At 34.0% G+C, this 19,227-nt stretch overlaps 2 protein-coding genes across 4 annotated transcripts; one reads left to right on the forward strand and one right to left on the reverse strand.

Moving 5' to 3' along the window:
- Nucleotides 1-867: 867 nt before the first annotated feature.
- LOC106879305 (uncharacterized) lies at nucleotides 868-5,664 on the reverse strand. Of its 3 annotated transcripts, none has more exons than XM_014928810.3 (3): nucleotides 5,468-5,664; nucleotides 4,869-4,938; nucleotides 868-3,969 (listed from the first exon to the last, which is right to left on the reverse strand). In XM_014928810.3, exon 3 carries the CDS (start codon nucleotides 3,649-3,651, stop codon nucleotides 1,786-1,788), a length of 1,866 nt encoding a protein of 621 aa, XP_014784296.1. In that variant the 5' UTR covers nucleotides 3,652-3,969; nucleotides 4,869-4,938; nucleotides 5,468-5,664; the 3' UTR covers nucleotides 868-1,785. The 3 variants fall into 3 exon arrangements, with proteins under 3 accessions (XP_014784296.1, XP_089195610.1, XP_014784295.1); XM_089339484.1 differs by having other exon boundaries at nucleotides 5,460-5,517; XM_014928809.3 differs by lacking the exon at nucleotides 5,468-5,664 and having other exon boundaries at nucleotides 4,869-5,193.
- A 2,918-nt stretch (nucleotides 5,665-8,582) lies between these two features.
- Nucleotides 8,583-18,086, forward strand: LOC106879299 (uncharacterized). The gene is made up of 3 exons (XM_089339493.1): nucleotides 8,583-9,444; nucleotides 11,984-11,987; nucleotides 15,315-18,086. The coding sequence occupies exons 1-3, from the start codon at nucleotides 8,727-8,729 to the stop codon at nucleotides 16,372-16,374; spliced, it is 1,782 nt and encodes a 593-aa protein (XP_089195619.1). The 5' UTR covers nucleotides 8,583-8,726; the 3' UTR covers nucleotides 16,375-18,086.
- The last annotated feature ends 1,141 nt before the right edge of the window (nucleotides 18,087-19,227 follow it).

Here is a 19,227-nt window from a genome sequence, read left to right on the forward strand (position 1 = left end):
TGGCTGAAACAAGTAAAAGAGTAAAATAAAATTTTATAAGGTGATGAATTTTCAGGGTGGTTAGAACATCAGAATGTTTTGCTGAAATCAACTTTGTGTTTCGTTTCACAATCAATTAAGTAGCAGCCAAGTGCAGTGGGCAGGTAGAACTTTTAAAGCAGTGAACAGAACTTATGTTACCTGTTCTGGTTCTGTGCATTCTGAGTTCAAATCATGTCTTTGAAACCATAAAATTTTTTAGAAGACTGATAAAACCTACAACAACAGTTTCCTTCCTTGGTTCACTCAGAAGATCAGCTGCCACCACCATCATCACAGCATCAGTGATTAGGAAATATTGGGTTGTCCGGAAACTTCATGCTAATTTATAGTAGCTTACCTTTTGACTTATTTGCCATGAAACCACCTCAATTCTGGGAAGAGGGTATTTTCAAGTTAAAGGAAAGATGGTGACGCTTTATGCAACAAAATGGTTCATATTTGGTTGATTAAAAATGTAATGGCAAGTATTTATTAACCTTTTCCTTTCCTTTAAAAATCGGCACGAACCTTCCAGACAACCCAATACATTATCCTTAGGCTGCCTTGGACTTGGGTAACATCAATCAGTTGGCCACATTATACATTCACAAGATAATCATCAGCACTATCATTTAATATACAAAGTTACCCTATTGTTTATCTCTCATTCACGACATGATACCTTTCATGTTTTGAATGAAATAATATAGAAATGTTAGTGAAGATCAATTTGGAGAAATATACAACTTTTGCTAAACATCGATCAAACTTGTGGATTCTATAGTTTATGACTAGGTTAGTGTAAGTCTTGCTTAGATGTTGTACATAAAAGAATAAGGAAAATAATTGAAGAACAAAGCTTTATTTCGATTCCAGGTTATTAAAAATATTAACAAAAAATGATAAGGCCAGAACACAGAATTCTGGTTTTTACAGTTGAAATGAGAAAAGATTGATTAAATATGTATAAAAGACATGTCAACTGAAACCAGCATGGAGAACAGACTTTAAAACAGAAGACAATTCACAAATATCTCCTTTGCATTTACATTAAACTGAAGGCTACATTGATGCTTGCAAATTCACATTCAACAGAATATTGTAGACATGAAGTGATCAGCTTATAAATAAATGAAATCATGAAGTTATATAGATAATACCAACAGCAATAGTCTTTAAATAAAATTTAAATGAGAATGTGCATAAGATGCCAAGCTATTGAAGGTATGTGAGACAAAAACATCGTTACTACCCAAGTGATGTCCGTGTGAAGACAAGTTGAGAAAAGCACATACACATATATTATCACCATTTTTAGTGGGGGTTATTGTATGCTACCATGGGTTGGAGGAGATTTTTTTCAAGGCAGTGTTCCATACAGACATACCTATCTTTCCAAGAAAAGTACTTTGTTCCATGTCTCTGTACACAGAATAGCTGCTGGGTATTTTGTTTATGGGGCAAAAATGCTATGCCACTGGAGTCAGTGTAAAAACAAACATATCTAAACACATGTACACACACATAGTGGAAAATTATTTCATCAATGTAGATAAAGATGTGGTTGGATGAAATATGGTACACGGAAGTTGTTATACAGTTATATCGTTTTCCGAGTGAATATATTTATGGTTTTATGAGATATTTTCTTTATCATAAACAGAGTTGAAATTAATACCATCATTCTGTATGAATAAAATAATGTAGTTACATGACATTTAAAAAAAATGATTTACTACAGATATTGCAGTAATGTAGTACATCTCATGAATGAATGCGTTTGTGTTTAGTTAAGTCACCCCTCCCAGTGAATGGTTTACCGCAGATGTCACAGTGGTATGGCTTATCTCCTGTATGAATGCGTTTGTGAGTATTTAAGTTACATCTTGCAGAGAATGATTTACCACAGATATCACACTGATAGGGCTTCTCCCCTGTATGAATATATTTGTGAGCAGTTAAGTTGCCTATTACAGAGAATAATTTACCACAGATATCGCAGTGGTATGGCTTCTCACCCGTATGAATGCGTTGATGAGTAGTCAAGTTACTTCTTGCTGGGAATGATTTACCACAGGTATTACAGAGATATGTATTATCTCCTGTATGGATATGTCTGTTGTGTTTAGTTAAAGTACCTCGTTCAGAGAATGATTTACCACAGATATCACAGTGATATGGCTTCTCTCCTGTATGAATAGATCCGTGTCTAGTTAAGTTACTCCTTGTAGAGAAGGATATACCACAGATATCACAGTGATATGGTTTTTCTCCTGTATGAATACGTTTGTGAGTAGTTAACTCAGTTTTCTGGCAGAAAGACTTACTACAAATATCACAATGATATCGTTTCTCTCCTTTATGAATATGTCTGTTGTGTGTAGTTAAGGTGCTTCCACGAGAAAATGATTTACCACAGATGTCACATTGATATGGTTTCTCTCCTGTGTGGATCTGCATGTGGCTTGTTAAGGTATATCTTTGAGAGAATGATTTACTGCAGATATCACAGTGATATGGCTTCTCTCCTGTATGAATGCGTTTGTGTTTGGTTAAAACACAATTTCCAGAGAACGACTTACCACAAATATCACAGTGATACGGCTTCTCTCCTGTATGAATGCGTTTATGAGTATTTACGTTACATCTTGCAGAGAATGATTTACCACAGATATCACAGTCATAAGGTTTCTCTCCTGTATGAGTATACTTGTGAGTAGTTAACTGACCTGTTACAGCAAATGATATACCACAGATATCACAGCAATATGGCTTCTCACCTGTATGAATACGCTTATGAGTAGTTAAGGCATTTTTTGCCGAGAATGATTTACCACAGATATCACAGCTAAATGGACTCTCTCCTGTATGAATATGTCTCTTATGCATAGTTAATGTACTTTGTTCAGAGAATAATTTACCACAGATATCACAGTGATATGGCTTCTCTTCTCTATGAATATGCCTATGTCTGGTTAAGTTACCTCCTGCAGAGAATGATTTGCCACAGATATCACACTGATATGGTTTTTCTCCTGTATGAATACGTTTGTGAACAGTTAACTCAGTTGTTCGAACGAAGGACTTGCCACATATATCACAATGATATCGTTTCTCTCCCTTGTGAATATGTTTGTTGTGCATAGCTAAATTATTTCTATGAGAGAATGAAATATCACAGATATCACATTGATATGGTTTTTCTCCTGTATGAATACGTTTGTGAACAGTTAACTTAGTTGTTCGAATGAAGGACTTACCACATATATCACAATGATATCGTTTCTCTCCCTTGTGAATATGTTTGTTGTGCATAGCTAAATTACTTGTATGAGAGAATGAAATATCACAGATATTACAGTGATATGGCTTCTCTCCTGTATGAATATATTTGTGGTTAGTTAAGGTACTTCTTTGAGAGAAAGAATTACCACAGATATCACAGTGATACAGTTTCTCTTGAGTATGAATGCGTTTGTGAGTATTTAAGTTACCTTTATGAGAGAATGACTTTTTACAGATATCACAGTGGTATATTTTCCCTATCTTTTTCAACATCTTATCAGGAGAATTAATTTGTGTAGACTGTTCTTTAAATTTAACTCGATTCTCATATAATTCATTTTCCATAATTTTTCTTTTTCAGCACAATATACAATAATTTCTTTCTTTGTTTTTATATTTTATTCTTGAGGTAGTGTTATCAACTGTGATCTTTCTATCTAATCATGCAGTTAACTTCTTTGCAAATCGGTCCAAGTTTAGAAAAATTTCAGGTACATTCCATCAGATGCATTATAGAAATTATGTTAATCTAATTCATAGAGAAAAATATAAACAGGAGCCTATGTGTCTGTATAAGATCTTCTTTTACTCTTCAAAAGTTAGTAAATATTGACGATGCATTTGAATTAAAATAATTCTTTGATGTAAATGTCACCTGATATTCTGAAAATAAGAAAGAAACAGTATAAAATATAGACGATATTTAGAAAGTGGAGATTAAACAGTAGTAGATATTTTCATTGATAAACTGTATACGTAAACATTTGTACTTTTACTATTTAATTCATTTTCACTTTTCTTTGTCATTATAACCACATGTGAAGTCTAGATATCTGCAGACCACAGTTACACCTTCAAATTGTGTAACGTATATTTTAGTAAAGAATAATGAACAAAATGTAGTTGATTGGTTGAAGATTAGATCTGACTTGTTAGACTTACACTTAATGAACATTCTGTCCTTTTCTATGGTCAGCGTTTATCTTAAACAACATAACTCATTACGAGCCAATGTGTCTATCTCTTTGATAACAACGAGCAAGGAAAACAGAGGTTTTAAAAATGTGAAAAATACAAACTGAAATTCTTATTATAAAGTCTTTTTATCACTCATAACTTTAAATGTTAAAAAAAAAACAATTTGCAAAGAAGATAGACATACTCTCATTTCGCCAAAACAGGCTCATGTTTCTCATTGATAATTTTACATCATTTAATAAGTTTAAAAAATTTAATATATAAATGCCATTCTTAATAATTTTGACTTCATGCACAAAGTGCAATCCTATTTGCTCTACGAATTACAGAACCACAGATTTAGAGCATAATTTAAAGAATACGGTTGCTATTTCTAGCAGATCTAACGCTCACATTGAGATTATACAGGTGGTTCGTCGTTGTTAAGTTCTGTTAATCCCGGCAGAGCAAAAGCAAGTTGCTTTCAGGGTACTATGAATTTTATGGTAGATCAAACAAAAAGAAACATGGTATTCTTTCGAAACATTGTTTTGGTAAATGAACAAAATACGATTAAATAAAAAAAATGTTAAAAAGAAAAATACCTCGTATAAATCTTCAGTTTATAACGGTATGGACAGTGATAGACATTACTTTCTATCGACTTCAGTTTATCTGGAATAAAAACAATCCCGAAAAACTGTTTTCAAAGTCCACATTTGAAAATTAGGAATACGGAAAGATATCAATATAAAAATAAGGGAAACGAATTAAATTAAATATGAAAAAAATCAAAACGTAAAGAGGCTGTTTCGTGGATTATGAAAGTAATTTTAGAATAAATTGTTTACTAAGTTGTGAATAGTTCGCCCTTAGGAGACAATATATTGCGTGATCAAGTTTCATTATCAGTTTAAGCCTGTACTGTAAGACGATCAAAACTAATGAATTAATAATTTCTTATTTATGCAACTGACAACGTAAAAAAAAAAATGAATTAATCTCTTTCTGTGTGCGTAACCGGATCAGTGTGAAAGTCTTTGAAGCTAAATATATATTTAATTGAGATATAGATGAGATTCAATATATTTATATATAACCTATATTGTATTGGTATTTTAGCAATTAGTTTAGCATTTATTAAATTTCTTTGATCATGAAATAAAATAACAGAAATTATTCAATTAATAATATACTTGCTCACGGAAGAAATTTTCTGAACTACGCATGCTCAATGATCAGCAGGAAATCGACATTCAAGAGAAAGCACGAGGTATTATTAGTTTGTAAACAAAATCACACAAGAAATAATTATTAGTGCATTTGTATTTGTGAAAAATTAAACATAAAAGCTGAGACAGTGTAATTAAGTAATAATTAGTTTAGTGAACTGTTTGATATAAACATTAATAGAATGACTAAGAGATAATTGCTTACTATTTATAATTTACTCGGCACTCGTACGTTTTTAGGTATGAGTTTAGCAATCCTAATGTTAAATTTTCAGAAAATATTTGACAGTATAATTAAAATCTCATACGATGACGCCCAGCAAATAATTGATGCCTAAACCCCAATCCAAGTCTGTTTTAACCTCGTCTCTTAAACGATATGTTCGTCTATATTGTTTAGCTTTCTAAATACCCTTTCGGCGATCTTCGTGGCATTTCTAGGTATTGTACCGTAAGATTGCCAGGGAAGATCGCCACTCTTTCTCTAGAACAGGTGTTTGCTTGATTCCATAAACACTATTTATTGTCTAGAATGCGAGCATTCAGCTAGTATATATATATATATATATATATATATATATATATATATATATATATATATATATATATATATGCGTGCGTGTGCTCCCACCCTACCGATTGACAGCAGGTGTTGGTTTGTTTACGTCCCGTAACGTAGCAGCACAGCAAAACGAGAGCAGATTGGGCGAAGGTAAACAATACGCACACCCGGTATTTAGGGTTAGGGATTTTTGTTACGCTGAAAACGGGTGGTGTGCGTATTCTTTACCTCCACCGCAGATTGAATAAGTACCAAGCTTAGAAAAAAAAAAGTACTGCAATCGACTTGTTCGACTAAACTCTTCAAGGGCTGTGCTCCAGCATGGCATCAGTCTAATGAGTGAAACAAGTGAAAGATAAAATATTTTCATGAAATAGAAACTCAAGGATAAGCTTAAAGATTTAAAAAAAAAAAAGAAGATAGAGTTACTTCCCCTGACACTTAAAAATTTACAAATAATTGTCCATTTCCATGTTATTGTTTGAATAGCATCTAGTGCACCACCTTGTCAGCTCCAGTTAACATCGACATCGAATTAAGTGTAGATGATTGGTAATTAATTGTGTAAAGACATAGCTACTGCGTTCTTTATTATGTTGAATCGAAAGATGTAAGTCAATATGTGTTGTGAAATCTACAAGCTTTCTTGAAGCTGACATTGTCTACTCTGACTTCAATTCTGACCTACTTAGACATATTGTGACTTTTCCTCGTTAATTTTTGTAAGTATTATTATTTAATATAAACACCTGTACTCTATTCGTGTCATTCGACATTACAGCTATTTGTTTTCATTTGCTCAATGAGATGAAGTAAAGAAAGTAAAGAAGAAATTTTGCAAAAGTAATAATCTCACCTTCTTATTTTCATTGTTTCGTTTTTCCCGTCGACGACACTCCATTCAATTTTCATGATTTTCTAAATTTTAATATCCACAAAAGAGATAGCTTGCTTCGTTTTTGTATTTGGTTTGCAAGACTGAATGTGAATTCGTGTGTTGAAACGAATTTTGCTGAATCTAGGGAGAGTTATTACGCCAATAATAATAATAACACACACGCTGGTTCAATTGCACTCCTTTATTATTAATCAGTTCAATATCTATCCATCTAACTAATCGATCGTTTATTTAACTTGTTGGTTTGCATTTCATATCATTTTAATACCTTAGTCATCAATTATCTTCTAACACATAAACTGTAAATTTCAATCGAACATAGGTAAATAATTCTAATACTTTCGCTACTTGCCCTCATAAGATATTAAACATTTATCCATTTCGCTATTCTTAATACATTGTGTCCCAAACTACAGTTCTTGTTAAGCATATGGTTCTTTTTTTTTAACATTTCCATATGCGAACTGCAAGTACTTTAAAGATAGTTTTAAAATATGCATATGAAGAAAAACGAACTAAAACAAAACTAATTACACACACACCAAAAAGTAAAAGATCGAGTAATCACAACTTTTATTCTACAATAGAATGGTTTTGCTTGAATACTCATTTTTGTCTGGAGAATTTTCTGAAGGAGTTTTGTTGAACAGCGAGATCTAGACAATGATGTCGCTTATTGAATACTTCTTACTTGAGTTATTTGGTTTTGATAATTTGCCGAAAGATCTTTTTTAATATGTCAGTCTTTCATGTTTATGTTTAATGTCTACTTTTCCATGCTTGCATGGATCAGACGAAGTTTATTGATTTTCTACAGCCAGTTGCCCTTCCTGCTGCTAATGCTCACGTGTTTCCAAGCAAGGTAATATATTCCCATGGCCAGACATGTTTACATTGATTATTGGGAATCACTAATACTACCTGACACTTTCCAACTTAAAATTCATTCTCATGAAATTCATAGTACCCTGAAAACAATTTGTATTGGAACTGGCCTGGGTTAAATAACAATTACATCAAGAAATTATGCTTCTGGATAGAGAAGATTATTTTTGTCCACAATTTTGTTTAACACATAATATTACATTATCAGAAAGCAGGGAGCTGGCAGAATCGTTATCACACCAGACAAAATGCATAGCAACATTTCTTCCGACTTAACAATCTGAGTTCAAATACTGCCAGGGTTGATAAAATAAGTACCAGTTGAACACTGGGTCAATGTAATCGGTTTACCTCCTCCCCCGAAATTGCTGGCCTTGTGCCCAAAATTTGAAATCAGTATTATCAGGAGGAGTAAATGTAATATGAAAATATGTAGTCTGTCCATTCAGTTGTATGTTGTAATATTTAGAACAGCTTTGAATGTAAAATTTAATTATTCATGTAAAGGTTTATTTCTATAATTTATCAGTGTTTGAATCTCTTATTTTTGTGTATACTTCATATTTTAAATGGTTTCTCTTTTATTTCAGGTCCATCATCATTTTTCATCTTTTAAAGAAAAAAAAATCACATAGAACAGATATAACTCCGTGTTTATAAAGATATGAAGAAATTGCTGTGAGATTAGCAGCAAAATTTCTGTTTCACTGTTTGGAATGTGTAGAAGATGAATCTGTATTCTAATTCAACTTACATAAATTTACAAAGAAATTATTGATAGAAGTCACAGTTGATCGAACTATAGCAGAAGAAATTGTTAAAATAAAGTATAAAAACACAAGGAAAATATCCATATATTGTGGTGAGAGAAGAAAAATTATGGAAAATGAATTATGTGAATACAAGTTTAAATGTAAAAGAGAGTCCAAAAGGAATAATTTTTTCTAATGAGATGCCAAAAGAAATAGGGAAAAAAGTACACAAATGTGAAGTCTGCAAAAAATCCTTCTCTCAAAAATGTAACCTCACTATTCACAAACGCATTCATACAGGGGAGAAACCATACCATTGTCACATCTGTGGTAAATCATTTTCTCGAAATCATCACTTAACTACACACATACGCATTCATACTGGAGAGAAACCATATCACTGTGATATCTGTGATAAATCTTTCTCTGCCCCATATAATTTAACTATTCACAAACGCATTCATACAGGAGAAACTCCTTACCATTGTGATATCTGTGGTAAATCATTCTCTGGAAGCAGTGATTTAACTAAACACAGACATATTCATACAGAAGTGAAGCCGTACAACTGTGATATCTGTGGTAAATCTTTCTGCCAAAAAATTCTTTTAACTACTCACAAACGCATTCATACTGGAGAAAAACCATTTCACTGCGATATCTGTGATAAATCCTTCTCTCATGGAAATTCCTTAACTACTCACAGATATATTCATACAGGAGAGAAACAATACCACTGTGATATATGTGGTAAATCATTCTCTCAAAATTATCACTTAACTACTCACATACGTGTTCATACAGGAGAGAAACCATATCACTGTGATATCTGTGATAATTCATTCTCACAAAGTGGACACTTAACTAGACACATGTATATTCATACAAGAGAAAATCCAGTTAAATGACATCTGTTGTGTACCATGCTTGTAATGTGTTGTTCTGTGCTTAGTTACCTTCCTGTTTTTGGTTCTGTCCACACTTAATTTTAGCCAATCACTTTAACCATATCTCTTTTTGTGGTTGTTTGAGTGATGTGTTTACCTTACAGACCAACTTTTCGATCCATTTCCTTCACCAGCTCCCTACCTTGATTTCTCACCTATTTATATCATCCCTCTTGCTTGGCTATTCTTCAGCCTACCAAATTAATTCTTCAGGCTCAATTATTTTCTCTTCTTTTCCTTGCACTTACATGAAGGGCCAAAGCCATGAAACATGCTACACTCCTCACAACAACCAAACCTTACCTATTTTCTCACAGATTTTTGTTGGCCCAGGTCATCAACATTTTTCTTGGATTCTGGATTTTACTCTATTTAAATATTATTTTCTTATAATATAAGACCCTCAGAATGCAATATCATAAAAGTGTGAAAGATTGGTTCTTTAATGAAGTAACGAAGTTCCAATGCTTCACATCATGAAACATCTGAAAATGTGTTTTCAGTTATGATAGAACAGATTTCTTTCATAAATGTAAATTTAAAATTTTATTGGTCCAGTTATTGGAATGCTGAACAATATTTATGTGCAACATTTACTAAAAACACAAGAAAACAGAAACTGGGTTTTTCTCATTGTGTGAATCCTGCAATTGGGAATCTTTGAAATCTTTTCATATTTCTTTTGAATGGTGAAAGTATGTAACTTCAATGTTGATTGAAGAAAAAAACCTCTGTAAACTTTCATTACAAAACAAAGTGTAAGAATATTTTGAATTAAATTCTAATCAATTGTAAATATATTAAATGATAAAAAAAAAATTAAAACTCTTATTATAGTGTTTCTGAGCTCATTACTGAATTATCAAGAAATGACATTTTCTGTAAAATTGACAAAAATTATGTGTATAGTTAATGATGAAGCGTCATTAATTTCAAGGGCATCTGTACTTGTAAAATTTTTCTAAAATATAATTGTTCATCAACAGCGTTCCTTGATTGAGTAGAAAATATTTCTGTTACAATAAAGAATATTTAAAGAAAAGAAAAATACGATATTGTAACAGGATTAAAAATTTGATCAAGTTCTGATAGAACTGGGTTAGAAATATAGAATTCTACTGTTAGGGTGTGCCACTTCTCCACACAGCTGTCCTCATCAATACGCAACATGTGACCATACCAGCGCAGTCGTCTCTCTTGCACACCACATCTGATGCTTCTTGTGTCCAACTTTTCTCTCAGGTGCTTACACTGTCGTATGCACACTGACATTACACATCCAGCAGAGCATACTAGCTTCATTTCTTTCAAGCCTACACGTCCTCAGCAGTCACAGCGCATGTTTCACTGCCATGTAGCATGGCTGTTCACACACGTGCATCATACAGTCTACCTCTCACTCTGAGCAAGAGGCCTTTTGTTAGCAGCAGAGGTAGGATCCCTCTGAACTTTGCTCAGGCTATTCTTATTCTAGCAGCTACACTCTCAGAGCAACCACTTCCCACTACTGACTTGGTCACCTAGGTAACGGAAGCTGTCAATCACTTCTAGTTTTCCTACCCAGCATGTGATGGAATCTGCTTTCTGTACATCTTCAGTGTTTATTGTACCTGTGCATCTTCCACACACAAACACTATCTTCCCAATTAACCTTCCTTTGATATTGCTGCACCTCTTATGTGTCCAAAGATTACACCAGGTACATCTTGTGGAGTTTCTACCTACACCTTTTCTACAGATCGAGCAGGTGATTACAGAGCAATGGCGAAAGAGGATAAGCCAGTGTTGTGAGCATAACGTCTCTTATGTATTGGGATACTCTTAATGTAAATCAAAGATGGTAAGATGATTCATAAATTTAGCTGTCTATCTATCATTGTCATTTCAACAAACTCTTTTCCATGCTTACATGGATCAGATCAAATTTGTGGAAGTAGTCTTTCTATGGTTGGATACTCTCCCTGTCACCAAACATCACCTGCTTCTTAGCAAGGTAATATTTCCTTTAGTATTCCGAACACAAACAGTGCACTCACTGATGGTGTTCTCATGGAAGATTGTAAGTGAAACAACACCTTGTATGACGGTGATGCTTGTTTACAACTTGCACACAATGCCAAGACAAAACGTCATGGACTCCTGCACATACACACGAAGATATCTGTATATGCCAGGTTCCTTTCAGTCTTCATATACCAAATTCACTGGCAATGTTTTGGTCAGAACTAAGACTGTAGTAGAAGACACTTGGCCAAAGTGCCACACAGTGACTGAAACCATAACCAGGAGGTTGCAAAGCAAACTTCTTAACCACACAGGAGCCATATCTGTGTGTGTGTGTGTTGTCTCCTTGGATCGATAGAGTTTTTTTACCTTGCTTGGAAACAGGTGGGGGTTGGTGTCAGGAAGGGCATACATACAAAAACCATCAAGATTTGGGAGAGAAAGGTCTTTCCTCAGGGAAACATGGTGCTGTGCAGAAAAAAAAGCAAAGATCCAACTGGAGAGAAGTAGAAATGGCAGTCCAGAGTTGAGAGCAGTGGAGAAAAGTCATCAATGTTCTGTACTTTATAGGAAGTGAAGGGCTTACATAAATAACAGTTCAGGGATAGAAAATGATTGAGTAAGGAGTTTCATGGGGTGATGTCACCAGTAGAGCTATATGCATTGAGCAGAAATAATTTTAGCAGAGCCACAAGAAGCAGTGAAAAGAAATAGTATATATGTGGTTAGAGGTTATATTGTACTGGTGTCTATTTCCTTACTAATTATTTGAACAAGGTGCAGCAGTTGTAGTATTCTAGTTAAGACAAGTTTAATTTGGTTGCACTTATGATTTATGGAGGGCCCACAAGAATTGAAGTAAGGGGTATTTCTTGGCACTGAATGCCTAGTTATTAAAATATATTTTTATAAGGTACATTGTAAAGTTACGTGGCTTTGCAACCATGTGGTTAATGCGTGTGTATGTGTACACTTAGTGTGAAGAATGCGTGGGAGAGAGAATCTATTGCGAGCCAACCTTTCAAGTTAACAGCAGTATGGTAGACAGGGTAATTTAGATAGGAAGAGAAATTAGATGTAGAATGCAAAAGAGAATATTTGGTGCAAGCATAAAGAAAAGCTATATAGCTGTTGGCACTCCGTCGCTTACGACGTCGAGGGTTCCAGTTGATCCGATCAACGGAACAGCCTGCTCGTGAAATTAATATGCAAGTGGCTAAGCACTCCACAGACACGTGTACTCTTAACGTAGTTCTCGGGGATATTCAGCGTGAACACAGTGTGACAAGGCTGGCCCTTTGAATTACAGACACAACAGAAACAGGAAGTAAGAGTGAGAGAAAGTTGTGGTGAAAGAGTACAGCAGGGTTCGCCACCATCCCCTGCCGGAGCCTCGTGGAGCTTTAGGTGTTTTCGCTCAATAAACACTCACAGTGCCCGGTCTGGGAATCGAAACCGCGAATCCGCTGCCCTAACCACTGGGCCATTGCGCCTCCACCGTTCCTATATAACATGGAAGTCAAAGAAGACACGGAAAGAAATAGTGAAGATTAATCTCTGGAGACTGAACTCCACGACGAAAATGATAAGGCATTGAATTCGACCAACATACGTAAACAAAGAAAAACGGACGTGAACATGAGGGCGGGGTGGTGGAGATCGGATGGATAACATCTCTGGTTATCTTCCGATCATCATATTCATATTAAGTCTCTATATATTTCTTTACCATTTCATCATTATTCTTTTCATCTATTTCTCACTTTCTCTCCTATTTATATATTTTGTATCGAAACTGCGGCGAAAGATATGAAATTTGCTTCGTTGCATAGTTTTGACAAGATTCGAATTTTTCATAGCTTGGTGAAAGATACAACCCGCTATATTCACTGTTTACACCTGTGAAAGGTAAGTTGATTAAGATTTACTTTAACGTTCTCTTTCAACGAGATTAATTCTGAAAACAATTATTTTCGAAAAACTTCAATATGCCTCTGTAGTTATGCCCTTTTTTAAATATCTTTTGCCTACCACTTCCGTAACCTTGTTTCCTTTTATCCAGTGGCCGTCACGGTCGGAAAGTTCCATGATGACCACATATTTAATACAAGTTATATCATACATGGAGCTTACTTCAGTGGAAGTCTTATTCTGTACACCTAAGTCACGACGAGGAAATATCTTTTTCTAGAGTTGTTATTGTCTTCAATTCTCGAGTTATATCGAAGGAATGCCAATTTCCTTTGTGAGAAATACAGTAATTCTAAAATAATGAATATCCTTCTCCTTTCTCATGAGGTATCGGATATCTTATTCCAAAGCTCTACAGAAAATTATTTAATGGCCAGAGAAAAGGAGAATCTTTATTCTTCACAGTTGTTTGTGAATAGATATTCATTCCGTTAGTTTGCAGGTGTTTCATAATTATGTTAGTAGAAACTCAATAATAAATTGGGTCCAGATGAAGAATATGTAAACGGAACCTTGACAAACATTAATGTAAATTTATTTTTAAAAAGTTGGTTTTTATCCTGAGTGTTTTTTTCTTCTTTTTTTCTTTTGTTGATTTTCTATGAACTGAAAATCAATACGTGATAAATAAGCATGTTGTATTATAAGTTGGTGGGAAAATACATATGTATCTTCTATCAGTTGAAATAGAATATTTTGTTTACGTAAAATTCCAGATTAATCCCCACCAAATTTAATTTTACTAATTTCACTTGTCAATATCGATATCATTTGACTGCGGCCATGCTGGGGCACCACCTCGAACTGTTTTAGTCTAGTTGAACAAATCGGCTCCAAGACTTATTTTTAAGCTGAGTAACTGAGCAATGATGAATGATGTTTCTGGAGAGAAAAGAATTTCATCAACTGTTTTTCTTTAGTTTAACTTTTTCGTTACTAACCCAGCTGAAACTGGCTCTGGCTCTGAGTACAAATGTCTTGTTTTCATAAGTTTCGAATTAAAATCTTCCACCAAACCTTAGTCACAAATTTTATTCCTAACACTAGCTGAATGAAAACTAAGTTATTTTACTAAATTCTTTGTTATATTTAAAGTAATTGAAAGAAACGCAGAACATCTCAAAATAAATACAGTAACGAAAGGGTTAACATATGTGTTATAGAATATGGAGGTTTGGTCTGGAAATATGTTCACTTTACACAAGGTTGTCTGATGAAATTTTAAAAAGTAAAAAGTAAAGGTGTGGATGTAGTCTGCAGATATGTAGACATCACATAAGGTGATGTAATTTTAAGAACATATTAAAAAGTAGAGTTAAATTTTTCAGGTGAAAGTTTATGAGAAAAATAATGTATTAAAGTTTCTACTGTTGAATCTCTGCTTTTCAGTTATTTTCTCAATCATTTCAGATATCAAATAAGAGTGGCATAAATGGTAACAGCTGATGGAAATATCATCATCATCATCGTTTAACGTCCGCTTTCCATGCTAGCATGGGTTGGACGATTTGACTGAGGACTGGTGAAACCGGATGGCAACACCAGGCTCCAGTCTGATTTGGCAGAGTTTCTACAGCTGGATGCCAAATATTTGTTATATATAAAAAAGAAGAAAATCCTGAATATATATATATATATAGAGAGAGAGAGGTTACAGAAGATTATGGAAAATGAATTATGTGAGGACCAGATTGACTGTACAATAGAGTCCAAAAAATTTGATTTTCCTGACGTGCTGAGAGAGAAAAGAAAAACATTATACCACTGTGATGTCTGTAAAAAGCCATTCTCTCAAAAAAGTAACTTAACAACTCACAAACGTATTCACACAGGTGAAAGGCCATATGGCTGTGATGTCTGCAGTAAATCATTCTCAGGAAAAGGTGATTTAATTAAACACAAATACATTCATACAGGAGAGAAACCCTATCACTGTGATATCTGTGGTAAGTCATTTGCTCAAAGTGGTGGCTTAACTAAACATAAACGCACTCATACAGGAGAAAAACCATATCACTGTGATGTATGTGACAAGTCATTCACTCAAAAGAATTACTTGGCTACTCACAAATATATTCACACAGGGGAGAAGCCATATCATTGTGATATCTGTGGAAAATCGTTTTCTGGAAGTTATAGATTAACTCAACACAAGTATATTCATACAGGAGAAAAGACCTATCACTGTCATATCTGTGGGAAATCATTTTTCGTAAGTGGTCACTTAACTACACATGTACGCACTCACACAGGAGAGAAACCATATCACTGTGATATCTGTAGTAAATCTTTTGCTTTAAAATCAAACTTAACTGCTCACAAATACATTCATACAGGAGAGCAGCCATATCACTGTAAAATATGCGGTAAAGCATTTTCTCAAAGAAGTAACTTAACTACTCATAAAAATATACATACAGGAGAGAAACCATATCAATGTGATGTTTGTGGCAAATCATTCTCTAGAAGTTATGACATAATTAAGCACAAACGCATTCATTCAGGACAGAAACTATATCGTTGTGATATATGTGATAAAACATTCTATGAAAAAGGTCATTTAATTACTCACAGACGCATTCATACAGGGGAGAAACCATATCACTGTGACATCTGTGGTAAATCATTCACTGAAACTGGTCACTTAACTACACACAAACGTATTCATACAGGAGAGAAGCCATATCACTGTGATGTCTGTGATAAATCATTCTCTCAAATATCTAGCTTCATTCGACACAAACCCATTCATACAGGAGAGATCCCGTATCACTGTGATATCTGTGGTAAATCATTTTCTCGAAATGATCACTTGACTAGACACAAACGCATTCATTCAAGAGAGAAGCCATGCTATTGATATATGTGGTACATCATTCTTTAATCAAGTTCACTACATTTACATGTATTGATACATAAGCTTAATCATATCATTGGCATTCTATAAAAAGATTCTTAACAACAAATGTTCTCATTCAGGAAAGAAGATATAACAGTGTAATAACAATGTTCCAAAGTATATTTTATATGACCACAACTGTACATTGCTGAGATAACTTACAATTATGATATTTTTAATAAAATGATTCCTTCAAAAAACTCAAAGGAGAAATGATTCCAATGATTCATTTTGACACTGGGTAAACAAAGAATGTCTTTTCAGAAGTCAAGGCTGATCTCCTTCTACAGTTATGCTATGAATAAATGCACAAATCATAAAAGAAAATATTTTCTTATAACATGGTAGGGTATCATATTTATATTCTGTATCTAATATACATTAGGGTTTAAATTTTTATTATGTATTTATCCCATCAATGGAATGATTTTGTTGTTGGTAAAAATTATATAATTTTATTAAATTTTTTTGCTTTGATACCTCATCACAACCATCTTATCTTCCCAATTCTATTATCATGTTGGGTAACCATGTATCTTCTCTATAGCTAAACATCTGCACTTGTCTATCTATCACCTCAGATAAAGCTATCTTCCTGTCTCAGATACTTCTCTCTCCACACTTAATAGATGTATTAAATTACAAGCAAGCATGCATGCAAGCAACCAAAGAGTTTTAGTGGTATATAGATAGATATATAAATACTTTTGTGTATGTGTGAGAGAGAGAGAGATGAAAAACTAAGCACAAAAAAGACAGGTTAAAAGGACATGAATACAATCTCTCTTCATTTGCTGTTAGTTGAAGGTTGCAATTTCAGCACATTTAACAACAGAATTGCTTGCTTCAGTGTGCCAGTAGATACATGGAAAATGTTACAAGGGAATGGTGCAATGAAGACAAGGTGATAAAAAGCACTAGGACAACAGGATGTGAGGTTTTGTATCTACACTATTGTGAGACAAGATGACAATTTATGAAAAATTTGGTACTATAAATATTTAAACCACTTTTGAGGATTGTATGTCACCATTATCTCTTTCCATTTTGGACTGCTTGTTACATCAAAATATTAATCTTTGAAGGTAAAAATTGTATTAAATATCATTTACTCTTTTGATTCCAATCCACCTGAGAAAACCACCCCTGCTTCTATGATTGAAATTTTCTATTCTAAAGTGATCTAAATCAAAACCTTCTATCAAAATTTCATTTTAATATATGTTCTGAACACCAAAATGATAATGACAAAATTATTTTACTACATTCTTCATACTCCTGGTACTCTTGTAGTTTCCTCATTATAAAGGGCATCAATACTTCTCTCAGACATTTGACTGAGCTTCATTCATCTACATTAATTCTCATTCAAATCAAGCAAGCTTCAATTTTTCCTGTAATTTTCATAGCCTGATTCAGCAGTTTGACATATCTGGTATTACCTTTTTTTCTGTTGCAGCTGGATATGACACCTTCCTGAACTACGTGACTGATCATATTAAATTATCAAATAAGATGAATTAAAACTGACTTACGAAGAATACTTTTCTATTTAAATTTGCTATTTTTTTGAAAACTTTTGCTACTTTTGATGTTATTGATCTGGCAAGCTTGACCTTACAAGCAAGTGCTGTGGATCTGGGACTCAGAGTTAATAAAAAAGAACCTTGTCGCACAAACTGCCTGGCCTTATATTCTGTTCATCTCTTGACTCTTGGGTTAGTGACTAGTCAACAAATTGTGGAACATACACTGGAGCTCTCATTATCAACACTGGTGGTGTTCCAACATACAAAGGATTGCATCACAGAAACTGGCATTCTTCTTCAAAGAGAAAATACTTCTGCCAATCAACTATTAACTCCTCTACAAATCTCAAGTAAAGTCCACAATCAAGTACTGGGATTATGCTGCATACAGACATCCTAAACAAGGCTATTTGACCGATTGACATCAAGACACTCACCTGGCCCACAAATGTGATGTCTTCTTTCTCCACCCTTTCAGTAGCCTCTTCTCTTCACAACTGGTTAGTTTAAGGCACTCCTGACTCATTCACCAGATCTACCATACCCCCACCCTCTCCAATTTAACTACAAAAGTCTAATAATTTTTCCTTTCTAGCTTTCTGGAATTTTCTAAAATGTTTGTCTTGCAACTTACGACTAAAGCTATTCAATAGCATCATTAACTGAACTGATCTTATGACATTCATAAGCTCTGCAAAGGCCATGGCACAGCTTCCCATGACCAATAAATAAAGAATTGTGCTGGTGTATCGCTAGCAGGGGGGAGCGAACGCTTACTATTCCCCAGCAGCTGACAGGATCATGGAACTAGCCAGTTACGAGCTATTTGCCTCACATCAGCCATGGAGTGATAGCTAAGATCCATTTCTCTATCTCTTCTAGAGATTTTATAACTATATATATAAAGGAATTAAAAGTAATGCTATGCTACTTTGTAATAATCCTTGTTATTTTTACTATTATTATTTATATATATATATATTAGTCAAATTGAACATTAAAAGTAAATAAAAAACAACAAAAGGACATACACATGGAATGTATTGACTGACACTCTCTAAAGGTGGCAAAAAGAGTAGATTTTTAATGTTTAGAGCATAGCTCTTTGTCAGAAATAGGAGAAAGGAAGGGTCCAGAGAAGGGAAAAAAAGTCCGATACACACACGACTTTTCTAAAAGAATGCTTCCATAAGAATATAGATAAGTTATTTCATCAATGTAGATATCATCATCATCATCATCATTTAGCATATCTTTTTCCATGCTATATGACTGATGAGGTGTA

Source organism: Octopus bimaculoides, chromosome 21, assembly GCF_046866305.1.
Source record: "Octopus bimaculoides isolate indiv1 chromosome 21, ASM4686630v1, whole genome shotgun sequence".
Lineage (NCBI taxonomy): Eukaryota > Metazoa > Mollusca > Cephalopoda > Octopoda > Octopodidae > Octopus > Octopus bimaculoides.

Excerpts from the sequence above, each read along its gene's own strand:
- LOC106879299 (XM_089339493.1), top strand. The coding sequence starts at position 8,727 with ATGAATTATGTGAATACAAGTTTAAATGTAAAAGAGAGTCCAAAAGGA.
- LOC106879305 (XM_014928810.3), bottom strand. The coding sequence starts at position 3,651 with ATGGAAAATGAATTATATGAGAATCGAGTTAAATTTAAAGAACAGTCT.